At 34.5% G+C, this 22,603-nt stretch overlaps 1 protein-coding gene across 1 annotated transcript in view; it reads left to right on the top strand.

Moving 5' to 3' along the window:
* tbc1d22b (TBC1 domain family, member 22B) overlaps positions 1–22,603 on the top strand; it is an 86,203-nt gene that overhangs the window by 13,041 nt on the left and 50,559 nt on the right. The window contains exons 3-7 of the mRNA XM_073819869.1: positions 3–83; positions 3,800–3,870; positions 9,672–9,800; positions 15,999–16,064; positions 21,169–21,283. Of these exons, the coding sequence (XP_073675970.1) occupies positions 3–83; positions 3,800–3,870; positions 9,672–9,800; positions 15,999–16,064; positions 21,169–21,283 (462 nt within the window). The remainder of the gene's footprint in view (positions 1–2; positions 84–3,799; positions 3,871–9,671; positions 9,801–15,998; positions 16,065–21,168; positions 21,284–22,603) is intronic.

Here is a 22,603-nt window from a genome sequence, read left to right as displayed (position 1 = left end):
AGGAGCGCCGCCCATGACGGTGAGAGAGAAGACTCGATTGGATAAATTCAAGCAGCTCCTTTCCAGTCCCAACACAGACCTGGGTAAAGTCTTAAAACACACAATTAGACATTTGTGCTTACATTAAAAGAAAAACAAGGGATAAAGCAGGATTACAAAAGTGGCCACTCGTGGGTTACTTGTATAAGATATTAAAACCCATCCATCAGGGACCATCTCAAAACGGAAAGCCGCTAAACCCTCACATGTGTTCACGCCTCGTTCTCTCGCCTGTTTTTCCACCTCTAGCTGAATGTCTCTGCCAGGTGAGACAGTGTGGGATGGCAGAATGGATGAAAACCGTCCATGATGTTATCCTAGTCTTCCTGAGTTCACGCTGAGAGGCCCTTCTGTTCTCCCCACGTCCTCCAACCAATCGTCTCTTCGAGTGCACCTGCGAGCTGGCGGAACCAAAACAAGTTCTGCGTGTGCCTTCGCTCATTTGTGCCGCTGATGCTATAATGATGCTATCAAAGAGACTCGCTCTTCTTTGCTTTATAACTAAGTTTCAGCCTCCGCAGGCTCGGAGCTATCTGAGCGACAGGCGGAAATCACGGGGGAATGAGAACCATCAGTCATTGGAGGGGAAAATAATGCTTATGCACTTCTTTCACAGCGTCTTATGAAAAATGTGCTTGTGATATAGTTGGAGGGGCTTCCCTGCACACTATTCGGAGTTCATAATAGCTTCTGAGATCTTTCATCATTCTGCTATCATGTGACGGTTGGCAGGTGTCCAATACCATTAGTATTTCAGGAGCGCTTGGGTATCGCTTTCGTGTTTGTTCTAACTCAAAAACGACCCAGGAGCGATCTCGCCAGATGTTTCTCAGCAAGCCTTTAAGTTTTCATAGGCGTTGTGAAAAGCCGGTTTTACATTCGCTGATCGCGATGACCCGGAGGGCTTGGCGGGAGTTTGCAGAAACTATCCTTAAAAAGTGGTTTAGGCTTCAGCACCTGGACAGATCGATGATGTCTGGTCTAATGGCTTCCACCTGCAACGTACTGTTTACTTCATAACACTGACAAAATAAGTGATTGAGAGTGGTTAAAATTCACTATGATTCATCTGGTTGTCATGACAACAGTCATCTTTGCTCTTTATCGCAAGACTCGAAAGTACAATACAATAGACTTTTATTTCTTTTGTAGTGGTTATGGCAAAAGCAGGAATCATAATTACGATCACTCGCGGTTTAGCATGTAACTCGTCCTGTTTTGTTTACTGATACTTTGTGTGTTAAGGAGACATCTGCTTTTCTAAGTGATTGGAGCCTTGGGGCTATTTCGACTTGGTGCTGGAATGAAACCGCCTAGCAACCACACAGAATGCCCTGGCAACCGTCTAGGAACAAGTATCATAGCGAGGGAGGAGAACTTTTCTGAAGAAAATCAAATCGTAATTTAAAAAAGAACAATTACCATACTTCATTGTGGATTTGCTAATTAGTTGGAAAGTAGTTTTTCTTTGTGACATTTTAATTATCTGTTTTCATTTGTTTGAAGTATTTCAATTCAGTAGCTCCTAAATCTCTCAAGTAAAGCGGTGGTGTTTTGAAACGGGGAGGCAAAGTCCTCACATTTTTTTTTTAATTAAATGCAAATTCATGTTCCAGTCACATTTTCTTGGTTAAATAAACACTATTTACACTCTCAGAATAAAAATCTATATTGTATTTTCACATTAACATTGTAATTAATAAGCTATTCTATTTATTAAAACCCAAGTATAAATCTCATCACTTTAGTTAGTTAGCATTTTACATTTATTCCAAAATAATAACTCAAAGCAGTAACAACTTAAAGGAGACCTATTATTATATTTATTATATAATTTTTAAAATGCCTATTTTTATTGGAAGCAGAAACACAAATTAAAACTCAGAGTAAGGGTTTAAACTTTTATTTTGAAATCGCGATGAACAACTAGCATATTGAGAAAGATATTGATGTATTCTCCTGTGTTTGCATAGGTTTATAAATGATTTACCTTATAAATCTGCTGAAATTGTTTTCCCAGATGAACATTATAATACATTAAACATTGTGAATACTAAACTTAAAAACTAAGTTCTCTTTCATGTCTTATTGCACTTAAAGCGATGGTTCGGAGTAGATTTGACTACATTGCTATGCACTCCGAAGCCCATCTAAATGCCCCATCCGAAGTTTTTTTTTTTTTTTTTACCTTAGTCGAACATTGACAGAGATATTCGAGCTTGTCGAATGGCTTGCTACAGCCGTACATGGTACATGTGATGCATCTCGTAAATTGCACCACTAAACGTGCAAGTAATCTTACCAAACTTCTACAGTAGTGTAAATAGGTATGTACTCACAAAACGCTGCATTGGAAAATTTGTTAGTCCACCATGATTGTATTAAAAACAACTTTTTCCCGATCCCTACTAGTCTCAAAAACTACAAATGGCGACTTTCCTGGTTTGGAAAAAGCACGTAAAAGTCCACCTACTACGTCTGTGTACATGTCAACGTAGCAGGTGGACTTTTACGTGCTTTTCCCAAACTAGTAGGGATCGGGTAACAGTTGTTTTTAATACACTCATGGTGGACTTAGAAATTTTCTGTTGAATAGTTTTACTTAAAGGCATAGAAATCACTTGTTTTTCTAATGTCATGTTTTGTAATATTTGCGTTGTTTAATTTTTGTACTATGAATTTTTATCTCATCCGACTTATTGAGGAGACAACGCCTAGCTTGTCCCCTGGTAGACAAGCATAAGGAACTGCCAAAACCATTTTCTTAATCAGTATTTGTATCTTTTTTCTAGTCAAACATACTTAAAACAATATAATTCTCTTGAGAAGCAAAACTTAATTCATAATGTATTAATAGACATATAAATTATTAAACTCCTGCTTGATAACATGTCTTGAATTAAGTTAATTTTTCTTACCCATTGGCAAATATTTTCTCTTCTTTTAAGCATAAATCTATCACAATTTAAGATTTATACTTCAAATAAAAAACAGCCATAAGATAAGAAATGTAAACTAATTTCAGGATATTTTCTCTGAAAACAAGTCTTAATATCTTAGTTTTCCTTTAAGTAAATGTATCTTGTTGTAAGCATGTTTTGATAATTTATTTGAATACAAATCAAATACTGATTAAGAAAATGATTGCTGTGGTGCATTAGGAGAAAAACAGAATTGTGAAATGATGAAAACCAAGTTCGAACTTGCATTGTTCACATAGGCACCATAGAAAAACATAATATCAGGCCACAACAGATGCTTTTAATTTGTTGGCCTAAATGTGCTCTTCAAACATCATGCTGACATCCCAAGCCATTGCTCCGTCACCTGTGAATCTTGAACTTCACAGCCATTACTTTTAAAATCAATGTGCAGTTATGGCTTGCTGTCTTATTGGAGTTACCATAATTCAAAGTGGCATGGTTGTGAAAACTCTGAATGTGTTTGCTAATTAAAAATAATTGTTTATTGATTATGTTGATTGAACTATAAGTTAGAGTGTCACCGGTCCTGTGAAGGCTGACGACTGTTGATTTAATGCATGATTTTCTTTCACAGCATATGAACAAACTCTTAATGCATGTTTTAACTGTTGATTAAGGTTGTGTTCTGTTGCTTGGTCCATATACTTTAATTCCAGCCCTCTCCTCTTGAGTATTAAAAGCAGCTGTTCACTTCTGTAGCTGTGACACAACACAGCAATTGTGCTGTTGAAGTATTTGTCATTTTAGATTAACTTTGCACTGTTTTGTTCACACAGAGGAGTTACGGAAGCATAGCTGGTCGGGAATCCCTCGTGAGGTTCGGCCAATCACCTGGAGACTCTTATCGGTAAGTGTTTACCAGTACGGTTTATTTAATTTCCCATCTTGGCATTTTATTTAAACAAACAGCAGTGAGACGACAAGAAAAGATGTGGAAAAGAACTGTATGTGATATGTATTTGAACCAGTTTTAATGCCTTCCAATACTGTCTATAATATTATTATTATTATTAATAATTAGGGCCGGGACTCGATTAAAAAAATTAATCTAATTAATTAGAGGCTTTGTAATTAATTAATCGAAATTAATCGCATTTTAATCGCATATAAATATTTGACCTGAGAACAGTGAGGAGTAAGTTTTTTTTCATATGGATTTTTAATTATACCATTGAATGACTGAATACATAAGCTTAAGCAACAAAATATATATTTTTTTTGTTCAACCAAGTCCAACAGACCAGTGCAATATTGCCATTAAGTGTAGCAATAGGCTCGATGTCCTGCGGTGAGATGCGAATTCCTTGTTGCATAGCTTGCACACAAACATGCTCTTATCGACGCTTTCATCCATTCGTTTTTTATAACAAAATTTCCCATCCACAGGGCCAACCAAAGCGGTCTCATCAGCTTCTTTGCCCATGTTCACTGTGGTTTGTTTTTGTCTGAACGCTAGTTGGTGCTCCAGTATAATCGGTCCGCCGAAACTTATCCAGTGAGAAACGTTCCGCAGTGAAAAAATAAGTGCGATTAAAATGCGTTAAAAAAAATTAACGCGTTATTTTTGTGTAATTAATTAATCTAAATTAACGCGTTAAAGTCCCGGCCCTATTAATAATATATCTTAAAGGGATAGTTCACCTAAAAATGCAAAATTCTGCCATTAATTACTCACCCTCATGCTGTTCCAAACCTGTAAGACCTTCGTTCATCTTAGAAACACAAATAAAGATATTTTTATGAAGTCCGAGAGCTTTCTGACCTTGCATAGACAGCAATGCAACTGACACATTTAAATCCCAGAAAGGTAGTATAGACATCGTTAAAATAGTGACATCAGTGGTTCAACCGTAATGTTATGAAGCTACAAGAATACTTTTTGTTTGCAAAGAACGAGAATTCATAAAATGCATTATTGATTATAGTTTTCTATTATTTATTATAGTTTTTAAAGGCTGCATGATATAAAAAACAATAATAAAGCATAGTGCTATTGTGAATTCACAAATGCTATGATCCAATTAAATAAGTATATGTGATGCAGGTTTAATATATGTGCTTAAATGATTTACTTGCGTGTAGGTTACATACGTGCGTCTCAGAGCGACTGTTCACAGTAAATGCTGCTCCACACAAACTGTTATCATTTACATGTGTGAAGTGTCTTAAACTTCATCTCTGCACATTGTTGTGAGTTTGGGTTTATTATAATGTTCATCTGTGAATGCAACGTGCATCATTTCATTAGATTTGTAAGGTAAATCATTTCTAAACCTACGCAAACACAGGAGAATATATTAGTATCTTTCTCAATATGCTAACTGTTCATCGCGATTTCAAAATAAGTTTAAACCCTCACTCTGAGTTTTGATGTCCGCATATTTAAGAAATGACAGTGGCTGTAGCATTTCTGTTATGAAGAAATGGACAAATATTAAAGATTAAGTGGACATTTGACTTAAATGTTGTTTAGTCAATATTAAAGCAGTAGTTCACTTCCAAAACACAAATTTACAGATGTACTCACCCCCTTGTCATCCAAGATGTTCAGGTCTTTCTTTCTTCAGTCGTGAAGTCATAAGAAATTAGGCTATGTTTTTTGAAGAAAATATTTCAGGATTTCTCTCCATATAGTAAAGCGTAAAAACAATTGTGAGGCCGTTGGCACCCTCTGCAGTCATTTGTTAGAAAGCAAAATGTACGTTAGCCCTATTGTTCATAATACATTGTTTTAATAGCTTTGTTCAATAAAACCATATGATGACTCACTTTTGATACTTTATTTGGACAAATTATTACTGCCTCATTGCTATTATATATGTTTTTTTAAGTTATTTAAAAAGCTATTGTTTACTTAGGTCTATATTTTTTTATTACTACAAAAAATAAATTATAATTATTCGATTATTTAAATAATTGTCAGAATAACCAACCGATTACTCGATTATTTTGGTAATCGGTCAGTTATTCTGACGATACATTCTACATCAGAGTGTGAGAATCTGTTGAATAAAGCCTTTTATTTTTTTTTTATTTGTGCACAAAAAGTATTCTTGTAGCTTTATAACATTACGGTTGAACCACAGATGTCACATGGACAATTTTAATGATGTCTTCTACATTTCTGGGCCTTAAATGTGTCAGTTGCTTTGCTGTCTATGCAGGGTCAGAAAGCTCTTGAATTTTATCAAAAATATCTTAATTTGTGTTCTGGAGATGAAAGAAGGTCTTACAGGTTTGAAACGACATGATGGTGAGTAATTAATGACAAATGATTTTCATTTTTGGGTGAACTTTTTTTTAAATGCAGCCAAATGATCATTCAGTTGAAAGAATAATAGAAAGCACTGTAATAAACAATCATTTATCAAGGAAAAGTCTTTTTTTTTTTGTATTTACTGTAAGCCAGCATCGCACACTTGCAAGCATTTTAGTTCTTCATAGGGTGCACAGTCATTTTCTATGCTTTTCAGAGGGTATAAAACTTCCACGCCACTTTCAGTTTAATGTGCCTTATTGATTTGTTTTGCAATATTGGTCTTGCTGAGCACTTAATGTCAGCAGAATTGTGACTGTCACCATAGGAGGGCTAGAGCGGGCCGCTGTGCTGTGGCTGTATGTGTGCGGATGTTCGGAGAATGCTTTACAAGCCTCATTTGAGTTTCTGGCGCATGCTTACACAGTCAATAACACACACCTCTGGGCAAAGCTGTACAAGCAAATCCCCACCCCGGCCCAGCTCCTCCAAGTATTTACTGCTTCATGCAATGTTTGCTGGGGGATTAAAGGGAATAATTCCATATGTATAAAGTTACAGAGGAAGACGCGTGCCGAACGAATGCTAATGTGCCAAAAACAAGCATTTGGTCTCTGCTTTTCATGTTCAAATTGCAACTGTAAAGAGCAACTCTTGCGTTTTGTTTTTGTTGGTCCACATCACGTTCATGTTTCCAACTTCGATCCTTGATTTACTGAATGCAAACCTTGCCAAGACCTTCTCGGATTCGCTTTGGAAAGCTGTTTTAAGATCATTTAGATTTTCAGCATCACATTTAATAGCCGTTATTAAAGTTTTGAAGGGCCGATGATGGTGCGAATCCAAACGAGCAGAGTTTGTGCACTTATTATTCGCCTGAAGCAACAGACGTGAGCTGCAGTCAGATTCTGAATGTACGTTATCATTTATGTGTTTGAGCGCTCTGCAACTCTGTGTGTGCTCATTAAAACAAGAGTCGAGAAACAATGGGAGGGGAAGGCACTTTTAAAAACACCATTTTGTGAAACATGATGGAGAGTCATGACAACCATCTAACTGACAGTTCCACGCCTCCACGTCTGCTCTACAAATAACCTGCACTTGTTGTTTGCTCTTTAGGGAATCATCTGCAGCTACTAAGTATGTACTAGCACTGTTGCATCCGGCCTGTGTGTTAGTATAGTAGCTTCTACAAGAGTTGTGGATTTTTTTTTTTTTTTTTACTTTGAGATCTGAGGTGTGTGTTCTGTATTTTCAAGTGTGTTTCTTAGTGTTTTCATCGCTATTATAATTGCTCATACTGTTTTTCATACTATACTAGAATTGAAGCAATTACTCTATGAAGTCTGAATTGCAAAGTTTTCTCTGTGGACATATAAGTGTTGCCCTAATGGGCGAAAAACCCAGACTTAAATTAAAGGAGGAACCTTATCACAGGAGGAACATTATCACAGTTTCCACAAAAATATTAACCAGTGAAACTATTCAACGTTGACAATAATGAGAAATGTTTGTTGAGCAGCAAATATTTGAAGGATTATGTGACACTGAAGACTGGAGTAATGCAAAAAATTCAGCTTTGTCATCACAAGGATAGATCACTTTTTAAAATACATTAAACTAGAAAACAGTTCTTTTGAATTGTAATGATATTTCACAATATTATTATACAGTTGAAGTCAAAAGTTTACATACACCTTGTAGAATCAGCAAAATGTTAATTATTTTGCCAAAAAAAGAAAGATTATACAAAATGGATGTTATTTTTATTTAGCACTGACCTTGAATAAGATATTCACATAAAATATATTTTTACATATAGTCCACAAGAGATTATAATAGTTGAATTTCTAAAAATAACCCCGTTCAAAAGTTTACATACACTTAATTGTTAATACAGTGTTGTATGATCTACAGCTGTTGTTTTTTTTTTTTTCGTGATAGTTCATGATTGTTCATGAATCCCTTGTTTTGTCCTGAACAGTTAAACTGCCCGCTATTCTTCAGAAAAATTGTTCAGGTCCCACAAATTCTTTGGTTTTTCAGCATTTATTGTGTATTTGAACCCTTTCCAACAATGACTGTATGATTTTGAGATCCATCTTTTCACACCGAGGACGACTGAGGGACTCATATGCAACTATTACAGAAGGTTCAAACACTCGCTGATACTTCAGAAAGAAGCACGATGCATTAAGAGATGGGGGTGAAAACTTTTTGAACTTTTAAATTTCTTATTATTATCAAAACTTTTTGAAGATTGGGGTAAATTTAACTTATTTTGTCTTCTGCCCTTCTGTAGCTTCTGAAGGGCAGTACTAATTGGAAAAAATATGATATTTCTGCGAAATAAGAAAGATGTACACATCTTTTATCTTTTCAAAAGTTTTCACCCACTGCTCTTAATGCATTGTGTTTCCTTCTGGAGCATCAGTGAACGTTTGAACCTTCTGTAATAGTTGCATTTGAGTCCCTCAGTTGTCCTCAGTGTGAAAAGATGGATCTCAAAATCAAAAAAATGCTGAAAAACCAAAGAATTTGTGGGACCTGAAAGATTTTTCTGAAGTACAACTGTCACTAAACAAAAACAGAGCTGTGGATCATTCAGGTAACAACGCAGTATTAAGAATCAAGTGTATGTAAACTTTTGCACAGGGTCATTTTTATAAATTCGACTTATTTTCTCTGGTGGACTATATTTAATTGTCCTTTATGTAACATTTGTATGATCCCTCTTATTTGGTAAAATAATTAACATTTTGCAGATTCTGCAAGGTGTATGTAAATTTTGACTTCAACTGTATATGTTTGTATTGTATTTTGATCAAATAAGCATAAGAGACTTCTTACTGCCCACAAGATTAACTACCCAGAACATCCTAGCAAATGCCTAGCAATGCTTTAAAAACCATCCGACCACGTCTGAACCACCCTAGCATCTAAATGATAGTGCACTTTATTTTTCATTAAGGCACTTTGGTAGGAAAGCATTTGCTAAGAACTTTAATGAAATGCAACTTGTCTGATTTGCTTCTCTTATAGGAAGCCTTTTGAAATGTGTCATTTGCATGAGCAGTACAAAAATAACCCAGCAGCATAAAATCAGTCAGATCATATTCTGAAAGGAGTTTACTAAACATCTGATTTCACCACAATAAAGAAGGTCATCTCATTGAAATAATCCAATCTGTAGACTTAAAAAAGATTAAATACACAACTTATTTTTTTCTTTCACATACCGCTGATTTAATATCTTTAGTTTGCATTATTTATAGGTTATATTTTGGTTACAGGGCAAGATACACTTGGAAGACATGGAGAAAGTGGGTGTACAACAGTTTCTGAACGCTATTAAATTTGCATTTTCTTTCTTTCTATGTGCTTTCTCTCAGGGCTATCTTCCAGCCAATAGAGAACGAAGGGATCTGGTTCTCCAGAGGAAGAGGGAGGAGTATTTTGGCTTCATCGAGCAGTATTACCACTCCAGAACAGATGAGAATCACAGAGACACATACAGACAGGTAAAACACAACCCGGCCTGAGTCTGAGTATGTTCTCAATAGAAAAAGAGACAAGATCCTTCTACACAATTTCCTAGAGTAAGAGAGCACCTTCATCAGTCCACAAGTCTTGCTTACAAAGCAGGCTTGAGGAGTAAAAGAATACTTTAAACGGTGTTCCATAACTAAGATCCAAATATTTAACTCTTCCATTAGTACTGAAAATTAACGAGGGCTTGTGGCAAAAATGGCACCAAAATGAACAAAAATGCCCTGTAAATTCAAGAAAAAGAGGCCCCTTCACAATTAAACAATCTATTACGGCTGTCACGGTTAAAATTAAATGTGAAAATAAATTAAAAGTGTCCATTTGCGGAATTACATTTAGATTTACTCGCACTGCATCAGATTGCTTTTACCTTCTGTTTTAAGCCTTATAACCAATCAAACGTGTTTCTGTTGAACTTAGAAATGCATTGGCCAATTAGAGGCATTTAGAATAATCAGTGCTGAAAATGCCCGGGCTGTTGATGAGTGCGCACACTTGTGAATTCCCTCATCATAATGCAGATATGATGGAAATGAGAGATTACTTTTGTAGCTTCAGTGATTATAGCAGGAGTTTTGGCGTAACTTGGACCAACATTTGTCTGTGAAGCCAGAATGTGATGTGGCCAAAACGAAACAAGAACGTTTTATATTGTTTTCTCTATCAATATTAATAATCATTATTACTATATAAAGAGCAATAATCTACAATAATGACTTTTGTCATAATATTGCAGCCCTATAAGATCTTGTTTTTTTACATGTATTATTTAAAGGTGCCATAGAATGCATTGAGAGAATATTTTAAATTGTTCTCTAATATCTACACAGAAGGTATATGGCATATTAAAGGGCAAAAAATCTCCAGAAACGGTTTTACAGGTCCATTTACAACCCTGGGATTTGTCCCTAGAATGAAATGCTCTGTTATTGCCTTATTTGGAAGCTTCATGAATATTAATGAGCTCTGCTCTGATTGGCTGTTTCACAGAGCTGCTCATCTCTATAGCTGGCACATTGATAAAAATATATATTTAATTAGGAGCTCTAGACGCTTTGAATATGTGGTTTGTTGAATCTGCCGTTTTATTGTGTGCATTATTATATCTAATGGTGTCAGTTATTACAGACAGCATGTAAACAGGAAAAGCATTGTTTGTACTAATGGACAGCATGTCACACATGCCGTCCATAGACATTGTTGCAAGCAACCCGGAATATTTGTTTAAATATCATAATATGCAAACCTGCTGTCTGTTATGGCATGGAAACAGATAATGCGTGGGTGAATTTCAGTGGAAAAGGATCTCATAAGGTTGTTTGCAAGATTACAGAGAATTCCAAATATTATTTGTTGAATATGTTCATTCATGTAGTATTCATACATCCCCCAAAAACACATTTGATTTGTGTTTTGAGAACATGACCGTAAGCCTTTTTAATTTTACAGGGCTGCTTTAAGACAGACTGGTTGATTTGGAAAAACCTTGGAAAAAATTCCCGAAGTATAGGGTTTGTAAATCTCTTATGCTAACCAAGGTTGCATTTAATTGGTCAAAATACTGTTCAATTTTATTACAGTTTAAAGCAACTATTTTCTATTTCAGTATATTTAAAATGTAATTTATTCCTGTGATGCAAAGCTGAATTTTCAGCATCACATGATCCATCAGAAATCATTCTAATATGCTTATTTAGTCATCAAAAACATTTCAATAGAAAGTTCAAAAGGACAGCATTTATTTGATATGGAAATCTTTTGTAACATTATAAATGTCACTTTTGATCAATTTAATGCATCCTTGCTTATCTTTTAAACAGTTGTCTAGACTGTGACTTACCTACTGCTAATTACTTCTAATTTTTGATTTAGCAGACGCTTCAATCCATTAGAAACAGTCCCTCTAGAGCAACCTGAGGTTAAGTGTTTTACTCTGAGGAGCAATGATTAGAATTCACAGATCAATCCTTGTGGAGTTTCAACCAACAACCTTTAAACCTACAAGCCCAAGGGCCTTGTGTATAAAACTTGCATAAATTTCTATTCTATTCCTAGAGGATGAGTCTTCCATGAATCAAACTGATCTGATTCTCTAGTTCAAGTGACTCAGTGATACATTTGCAGAGGCTTATTATATGTGACCCTGGACCACAAAACCAGTCATAAGGGTAATTTTTTTGAAAGTTTAAAAGATTTGTACATCATCTGAAAGCTAAAGAAATAAGCTTTTTTTTTATTGATGCATGTATGGATAGAATAATATTTGGCTGAGATACAACCATTTGAAAATCTGGAATCTGAGGGTGCAAAAAAATCTAAATATTGAGAAAATCGCCTTTAAATTTGTCCAAATGAAGTTCTTAGCAATGCATATTACTAACCAAAATTTATGTTTTTAAATATTTACGGTAGGAAATTTACAAAATATCCTTATGGAACATGATCTTTACTTAATATCCTAATGATTTTTGGCATAAAAGAAAAATCTATAATTTTGACCCATACGGTGTGTTTTTGGCTATTGCTACAAATATACCCATGCTACTTAAGACTGGTTTTGTGGTCCAGGGTCATATATTATTTTTTTTATATCTGCCTGTTCACGTAGTGTTTATGCTTCCCCCAAAACACATCTGATTCATGTTTTGTGAACATGACCGTAAACAATTTAATTTTACAGGGCTTCTTTAACACAGACTGCTTGATTTGGAAAAACCCTGAAAAAAAAATCCCAAAGTATGGGGTTTGTAAATCTCTTATGTGCACCAAGGCTGTATTTAATTAGTCAGAATACTATGAAATATTATTACATTTTTAAAACAACTATTTTCTATTTTAGTATATTTTAATATGTAATTTATTCATGTGATGCAAAGCTGAATTTTCCTTTGATCCTTCGGAAATCATTCTAATGATTCTTATTTGGTCATCAAAAACATTTCTTTTAATTATCAATGTTGAAAACAGTTTCATAATGCATTTTTAGGTTTCTTTGAATAGAAAGTTTAAAAGGGCATCATTTTTGATATGGAAATCTTTTGTAACATAAATGTCACATTTGATCAATTTAATGCATACTTGCTTTTCTTTTAAACAGTTGTCTAGACTGTCACATATCTACTGCTAATTACTTCTCATTTTTGAATTAGCAGACGCTTCAATCAATTAGGAACAATCCCTCTGGAGCAACTTGAGGCTAATTGTTTTACTCTGAGGAAAAATGATTATAAATCACAGATCAATCCTTGTGGAGTTTGAACCAACAACTTTTAAACCTACAAACCCAGGGGCCTTGTGTATAATACTTGCATAGATTTCCACCTAGATGATGATTATTTGATATGTCAAATTATCTGATTCACTTGTTCAAGTGACTCAGTGATACATTTGCAGAGGCTTATTATATGTGACCCTGGACCACAAAACCAGTCATAAGGGTAAATTTTTTGAAAGTGAGATTTGTGCATCATCTGAAAGCTGAATAGATAAGCTTTTCATTGATGGATGGTTTGTTAGGATAGGCTGAGATACAACCATTTGAAAATCTGGAATCTGAAGGTGCAAAATATCTAAATATTGAGATAATCGCCTTTAAAGTTGTCCAAATGAAGTTCTTAGCAATGCATATTACTAATCTAAAAATTAAGTTTTGATATATTATGTTAGGAAATTTGCTAAATATCTTCATGGAACATGATTTTTTACTTAATATCATAATGATTTTTGGCTTAGAAGTAAAAAATGATAATTTTGATGCATACAATGTATTTTTGGCTATTGCTACCTGTGCTACCCGTAATATACCCGTGCTACCCGTAATATACCCGTGCTACTTAAGACCAGTGTTGGAGAAAGTTACTTTTAAGAGTAATGCATTACAATATTGAGTTAATCCCTAAAGAAGTAACTAATTATGTTACTTAGTTACTTTTATGCAAAGTAATGCGTTACGTTACTTTTGTGTTACTTTTTAAATCTGGGCAGGGCGTGCTTGTTTGTTTTTAATATAACAAGTTCTATTTTTGGCAAATGTAAAAGCATTTTTACACCCAAAGCCTCAGGCTTAGAGAACAGTAAATTCACGTCTGTACAGAAGAAAAAATGACAACTCTTCAGCAATAAAAAAAAAAAAAATGTTAGATTATCTTTTTGCTTATTAGTATGGATGAATTGGATCATCGAAGGTCGGCAGCAAAGACATCAGTTAATAAAATGGGATTAAATACATAAAGGATATTTGTATTATTTAACTTATTTAATTATTACAGGTTTGCATTGAATTTCACTGTTTTTATTAATTTTGAGGAATACTGTATCTGTTTTTAGTGAGTGAGATGAATTAATGCATGTTCACATTTATTCTAGAACATCTTACTCACAATTTGTCTCAACATGGGGACGGGAGAGCTTTTAATCAATAAATAGGGGGAAAAGTAACTCACATATTTTCTTGTCAATTAAAAAGTAATGCGTTACTTTACTAGTTATTTGGAAAAAGTAATATTATTACGTAACTTGTAATGTGTTACCCCTAACACTGCTTAAAGGAGTAGTTCACTTTCAGAACAAAAATGTACAGATAATGTACTCACCCCTTGTCATCCAAGATGTTCATGTCTTTCTTTCTCAGTTGTAAGGAAATTGTTTTTTTGAGGATTTCTCTCCATATAATGGACTTCTATGGTGCCCCCGAGTTTGAACTTCCAAAATGCAGCTTCAAATGGCTCTAAATGATCACAGCCGAGGAAGAAGGGTCTTATCTAGCAAAACGATCAGTTATTTTCTAAAAAAAATTTCAATTGATATACTTTTTAACCTCAAATGCTCGCTTTACTAGCTCTGTGTGTACCCTGTGTAGAGATTTAAAAGTTTATCAATTGTAAATGTTTTTAGAAAATAACGAGAAATAACGAGAATAATAGAATCGTTTCTCTAGATAAGACCCTTCTTCCTCGGCTGGGATCATTTAGAGCCCTTTAAAGCTGCATTTAAACTGCATTTTGGAAGTTCAAACTCGGGGGCACCATAGAAATCCATTATATGGAGAGAAATCCTGAAATGTTTTCCTCAAAAACAGAAAGACAGACATGAACATCTTGGATGAAAAGGGGGTGAGTACATTATCTGTCAATTTTTGTTCTGAAAGTGAACTACTCCTTTAAGACTGGTTTTGTGGTCCAGGGTCACATGAACTCAGAAGTCTTGTGATGTAGTGCACAAGATATCTGCATCATTTTTGAAACCTAAAAGTTTTCGATTTTTGATTTAAGGATGATTCTTGGGTGAACCACCCCTTTAACCACTAGGCTACACCAGACGCCACTCCGTTGAGGAATCTCATCATCTCTGCAGTGAGTCTGTCAAGGTTACACCTGCCTCTAGAAGGCTATAGTAGTAATACACCCAGATTTTGTCCTGCGTGTTATTAATGTGGAAAAAGGGGGCTGGGATCAATATTCTTATGGGCTGTAAAACTCAGGTTAATGGTGCAGGACTGGTAGTCGATTGCTATGCGCTGCCTTCTCTCCTCTCTTGTCCGGTTCCTCGGGGCTTGCTGGCTCCCGGCCCCTCATTTCGTCTACTGCAATACAAATCGGACACAGACCTTTAAAAGGATTTATATGGTCGTACAGAACCGTCGGACTGGCCCCTGGCTGTCTGGGCAGAAACACTAAATGACCTTTTAGTGTGGTCACAGTCTGAGAGGGCGAGGAATGGCGGTGAATACGAGCGAACCGCACTTCGGTGGCCTTCGAGTGACCTGCATTATTACAAAGCCGGTTCGTCAAACATATGATGGAAGTAGAAATAGAGAGGGGGTAGAAAATAAGAGAGAACCGGATGAAACAGAAGGGTCGCCACCTGTATGTGCGGCTGGACGCTGCGCTGTCCCCTTTCCAACTGAATTCATGCAGGTTTTGTGTGTGGCTTGTTACGCAACCAGATCGATAGCGTGTGCAGTTCGGGCCCTGGTGGTTTTCCTCCATTTACTGGAAGGGAAAAGGCACATGTAACTCAATTTAGTGCTCTTGGGCCATATTGATTTAATCTCTTACTTTTTTCTCCCTGTTCACCTGTTTTTCCTGACACGCTGATTTGGTAACTGGTTTGTGTTTGTGTGTGTGCACATTTGTGCTTACCTGTACGCACCTGTGTGTGTTTTTCCATAGATTCACATCGATATCCCGAGGACGAATCCTTTGATTCCTTTGTTCCAGCAGCCGTTGGTGCAGGAGGTAGGTGATCTTCTGAGGCACAAACACCTGAGACTCGTTGCTCAGCGCACCTGTGACAGACCCACAGACGTCATACAGACGTCTGATCTCACAGCAGGCACTACACACTTAATGTAATCACAAAGATAAGAGAGTGAATCAAACACACAATCATGTCCAGGTCACTTTCCACCTTGAAATCAAAAGGAAATAAAAAAGGCCATTTTTAGGACTATTTTATATGTATGACTTTTATTATATATTTTATTTTATTTTATTTTATTATTATTATTATTTTTTAATAATTTAATTATTTATTTTTAAATTAATAGTTTGTCACAAATAATCATTATTATTCATTTTTATTTTTTATTATATATTTAATATTGTTATTTTATTATAATTTTATTATTTATGTCAAGAATACTAAACTCTTTTCTTAAGTGAAATATTTCAAGAATATGTCTTGATCATATTTCATTGCAAAAAGAAAAACCTATTATATTTTATATTTTAAATTATATTTCCTCAAAATGAATGCATAATGATATTTTGGACAAACAACTGTCACAATGCTAAAATAAAATAAAATAAAATAATAAAAAATAAAATAAAATAAAATAATAAAAAATAAAATAATAAAAAATAAAATTTGGGGCAAAATGTGCTCGTCTCTAAAAGCAAAAACTATAAATATAAAAAAAATATGTAAAACAAACATAGATCATGAATACTAAACTCTTTTCCTAAGTAAAATATTTCAAGAATATGTCTTGATCATATTTCATTGCAAAAAAAAAGACCTATTATATTTTACTTTTTTAAATGATATTTCCTCAAAAAAAATGAATGCATAATGGTAATGATAATTTGGGACAAAATGTGCTTGCCTTGCAAACAACTGTCACAATGCTAAAATAAAATTTATGTTTGTGCATTTAGGCAATGGTGTATTGTTATTTATGTCAGGTTTTTAAAAAAACATTACACTAATTAGAATCTACTGACTAAGAAAAATAGAAATAAAAGATCAAAACACTCTCATGCATAATGATAATGATAATTAGGGGCTAAAAGTGCTTGTCTCTAAAAGTGAAAGCTATGAATATAAACAAAAATATGTAAAAATGAAGACAGCTCAAAGATACTAAGCTCTTTTCTTAAGTGAATCTCATGAACTATTTCTAGAATATTTCTTACTCATATTTTATCACAAAGTTAAAAAAAAATTGTATTTTATATTTTAAATTATACTTCAAGCACCACTGAGAAAATTGGGGAACAAAATTTAGTTATGTTATGATAATTTGTGACAAAATGTGCTTGTCTTGCAAACAACTGTCACAATGCAAAAATAAAGTTATTTATTATTCTATGAATATTTTTTATAATCGTATTATTTATCATTTTAAATTATTATTTTTACTTTTTAAATTTTCATTTTTTTTTTTTTTACATTGTGAGAGTTGTTTGCAAGACAGGCATTCATTTTGAACTGAGGTTTTGTCCCCTATTTTTTTCTGTGGTGATTGAGGAAATATAATTTAAAATATGAAATATAATAATTTATCTTTCTTTTAACTTTTGGGGTGAAATATGTTCAAGAGGTATTTTAGAAATATTTCATGAGATCCACTGAAGAAAATAGCTTGGTATTCTTGATTAGTTTTCATTTGTACATATTTTTGTTTTTGCTTTGAGACAAGCACATTTTAGCCCGAATTATCATTGCTTATGCATGTGAGTGTTTTGAGTTTCCATTACCATTTTTATTTTTTTTTCTTAGTCAGTAGATTCCATTTAGTGGAGTATGTTTTTTTTTTTTTTTTTTTTTTTAATTTACATAAATTACAATACATTGCCGTAATTCAAAAAATGTAATTGTTGCAATACTTTTAAACAATGTATTTTAAGCACATTTTTCTTCTAGTTCTCATGTAAATAATAACTTGATGCAAAATATAATTGCTCGCTCTTTTAATTTGGCAAGACAAGCACATTTTGTCCCAAAGTATCATTACCACTATGCATTCATTTTGATGTTTTTCCCCCCTCCATTATTTCCCAGTGGTGATTGAGGAAATATAATTTAAAATATAATTGTGACCCTGGACCACAAAACCAGTCATAAGGTTAAATTTTACAAAACTGATATATATGCATCATATGAAAGCTCAATAAATAAGCTTTCTATTGATGTATAGTTTGTTAGGATAGGACAATATTTGGCCGAGATACATCTATTTGAAAATCTGGAATCTGAGGGTGCAAAAAAATCAAAATACTGAGAAAATCACCTTTAAAGTTGTCCAAATTAGGTTCTTAACAATGCATATTACTAATCAAAAATTACATTTTGATAGGTTTACAGTAGGAATTTTACAAAAAAATCTTAATGGAACATGATCTTTACTTAATTTTCTAATGATTTTTGACATAAAAGAAAAATCAATAATTTTGACCTATACAATGTATTTTTGGCTATTGCTACAAATAGACCCCAGCGACTTAAGACTGGTTTTGTGGTCCAGGGTCACAATTAGTCTTTCTTTTAACTTTGGGGTGAAATATGTTCAATACATATTCTTGAAATATTTCATGAGATGCACTTAAATAAAGATCTTCGTATTCTTGATTGATGTTCATTTTTGTTTATATTTATAGTTTTTGCTTTTAGAGACCACGTTTTGCCCCAAATTATCATTATCATTATGCATAAGAGTGTTTTGAGTTTCCATTTCCATTTTTCTTAGTCAGTAGATTCTAATTAGTGTAATATGTTTTTTTTTTTTTTTTTTACTGACATAAATGACAATACACCATTGCCTTAATTCAAAAAATGACATTGTTGCAATGACGTTTTAACATTTAAACGACTTTTAGGCACATTTTTCATCTAGTTCTCATGTAAATAAGAACTTTATGCAAAATATAAGTTGTTCTTTTATTTTGGCATAAAGTATGACCAGTATTTTATTCTATTTTACCTAATCAAATGTCATATAATTTTAACATAATTAATGTTTTATTGTTTTCAAATATTTGCACGTAAATGTACAAACTTATTTTATTTTATTTTCTTTTTGCATTGTGACAGTTTGCAAGACAAGCACATTTTGTCCAAAATTATCATAACCATTATGCATTCATTTTGAACTAAGTTTTTTTCCCCCTCAGTTTTCTCAATGGTGATTGAGGAAATGTAATTTAAAATCTAAAATATAATTTATTTATTTTTTTACTTTGCGATGAAATATGAGCAAGAAATATTCTAGCTGTGTGCTTAGGGTCATTGTCTTGTTGGAAGGTAAACCTTCGGCCCAGTCTGAGGTCCTGAGCACTCTGGAGAAGGTTTTCGTCCAGGATATTCCTGTACTTGGCCGCATTCATCTTTCCCTCGATTGCAACCAGTCGTCCTGTCCCTGCAGCTGAAAAACACCCCCACAGCATGATGCTGCCACCACCATGCTTCACTGTTGAGACTGTATTGGACAGGTGATGAGCAGTGCCTGGTTTTCTCCACACATACCGTTTAGAATTAAGGCCAAAAAGTTCTATCTTGGTCTCATCAGACCAGAGAATCTTATTTCTCACCATCTTGGAGTCCTTCAGGTGTTTTTTAGCAAACTCCATGCTGGCTTTCATGTGTCTTGCACTGAGGAGAGGCTTCCGTCGGGCCACTCTGCCATAAAGCCCCGACTGGTGGAGGGCTGCAGTGATGGTTGACTTTCTACAACTTTCTCCCATCTCCCAACTGCATCTCTGGAGCTCAGCCACAGTGATCTTTGGGTTCTTCTTTACCTCTCTCACCAAGGCTCTTCTCCACCGATAGCTCAGTTCTCCCCCCATAGCTCAGCTCTAGGAAGGGTTCTGGTCATCCCAAACGTCTTCCATTTAAGGATTATGGAGGCCACTGTGCTCTTAGCAACCGTAAGTGCAGTAGAAACTTTTTGTAACCTTGGCCAGATCTGTGCCTTGCTACAATTCTGTCTCTGAGCTCTTCAGGCAGTTCCTTTGACCTCATGATTCTCATTTGCTCTGACATGCACTGTGAGCTGTAAGGTCTTATATAGACAGGTGTGTGGCTTTCCTGATCAAGTCCAATCAGTATAATCAAACACAGCTGGACTCAAATGAAGGTGTAGAACCATCTCAAGGATGATCAGAAGAAATGGACAGCACCTTAGTTAAATATATGAGTGTCACAGCAAAGGGTCTGAATACTTAGGACCATTTGATATTTCAGTTTTTCTTTTTTAATAAATCTGCAAAAATGTCAACAATTCTGTTTTTCTGTCAATATGGGGTGCTGTGTGTACATTGAGGAAAAAAATGAACTTAAATGATTTCAGCAAATGGCGGCAATATAACAAAGAGTGAAACATTTAAGGGGGTCTGAATACTTTCCGTACCCACTGTATATATAATTATTTCACTTAAGAAAAGAATTTAGAGGTTAGTAAACATATTTTTGTTTATATTTATACTTTTTGCTTTTTGAGACGAGCACATTCTGCCCCAGATTTAATTTAATTTAATTTTATTTTATTTTTGCATTGTGACAGTTGTTTGCAAGGTAAGCACTTTTTGTCCCAAATTATTTTATTTTATTTTATTTTATATTATATATATATTTTTTTTTATTTTTAACTAGTGAAGCAGTTTAGTTTACCAGTGTTTAGCTCTTTCGGCTCAGTTTTTTTTCTCCTCGTCATATTTGTCAACAGCACCTTTAAATTAAAAAGCAATTATTGATCTGATGTATCACAAAAATCCACTTCACCACTGAATTTTTTTTGTAATTTCGCCGATGTTCTGAATAGATGTTGCCCACACACTTTAGCTTAACTGAGCTTTGTGTCATTGGATGCTTACCAGCAGGGGGTGCTGTGGTGTTTTTAACTTATAGAGGAGTGTGCAACATTGTAACCCAAAAACCACAAGGAATAGAGCACTTGAAATGCAGCTGCGCTTGGAAATACAAGCATCCGAATGAGTGAACCTGTTGGTCTGTCGAGAGTGAATTCAACTACATCAATTACCAAAAGTCTGCACAACAATCAAAGTTGTTATGAGAAATGAATCATTTTTGCTCCTCAGTAAGAGGGATTGTCTTGTTTTTCAGGTGTTTGAGCGGATTCTGTTCATCTGGGCCATCCGTCACCCTGCTAGTGGATACGTGCAGGGCATTAATGACCTGGTCACTCCCTTTTTTGTGGTCTTCCTCTCTGAATTCGTTGGTAAGTGTCTAATAACCTTCCACATGGATCAGCGGGTCCGCTTGACTGATTTTTCACCTTTCTGAATATGTCCTTTTGGTGGAGCACATCAGTTGTTTGCTCTGCTAATAGCACATTGACGTGTGTGATATGCCAAAGAGTCAGAGAGATGCAGACAGGTCCATATCTGACAGATGATGCTGGAAAATGGTTGTGTAAATGTAAACAAACTGACAATATCCTGTGAAAATGTCAGACACAAAAATACAGAATATCAATTATCTTCCAAAGAAACTCTGAAAGATAGACAGCGAGAGAGTGGGAGACAAATGGTGAAAGAGGGAGACAGATGGAAAGAGTGACAGACAGAAACAAAGGGAGATGGGAAGAAGACGGACAGAGAGAGAGAGAGATGGAGAGATGGAGGAGACAGATGGAGAGAGCAGGAGACAGACTGAGAGAAAGAGATTGTTACATCATTGCTCTATCTATCATTCTATCGTTCTATCATATTGTTCTGTCTATCTTTGTCTCTTAATTTTCTATCTATCATTCTATCATACTATCGTTCTTCATTCTGTCATCTGTCTATCTATTGTTCTATCGTTTTCTTTTTATCTATCTGTCTTTCTATTGTTCTGTCTATCATTCTATCATTCTTTCATTCTAACGTTCTCGTTATCTATCTATCGTTCTATCTATCGTTTGATCTTTCTTTCGTTCTGTCATCTGTCTATTTTTCTGTCTTTCTTTCGTTCTATCATTGTCTATCTATCGTTCTTTCTTTCGTTCTGTCATCTGTCTATTGTTCTATCTTTCTATCTATCGTTCTATCATTCTGTTCTTTTTATCTACCGTTCTCTTTCTATCGTTCTGTCATCTGTCTATCATTCTTTCTTTCATTCTAACTTCATTCTAACTTCTTTCATTCTAACGTTCTGTCGTTCTATTTATGTATTGTACATGCTATCGTTCTATCTATCGTTCTGTTATTTTTATCTACCGTTCTATCTTTCTATCGTTCTGTCATCTTTCTATCTTTCTTTCTTTCATTCAAACGCTCTGTCGTTCTATTTATGTATTGTTATATGTATCAATCTATCATTCTGTCGTTTTGCTGTTCTATCAATCATTTGTTCTATCGTTTGTTCTATCATTTTATCGTTCTTTCTTTCATTCTGCCATCTGTCTAGTTATCATTCTATCTATTGTTTGTTCTGTCATTCTATCTATCGTTCTGTTCTACTTATCTACCGTTCTGTCGTTTTATCGATCTATCGTTCTGTTTTTTTATCTATCTATCTAACGTTCTATCTATCATTCTGTTCTTTTATCTATCGT

This window comes from Garra rufa, chromosome 15 (genome assembly GCF_049309525.1).
Source record: "Garra rufa chromosome 15, GarRuf1.0, whole genome shotgun sequence".
Taxonomy (NCBI): Eukaryota; Metazoa; Chordata; class Actinopteri; order Cypriniformes; family Cyprinidae; genus Garra; species Garra rufa.
This window is presented reverse-complemented; position numbering and strand designations above follow the sequence as displayed.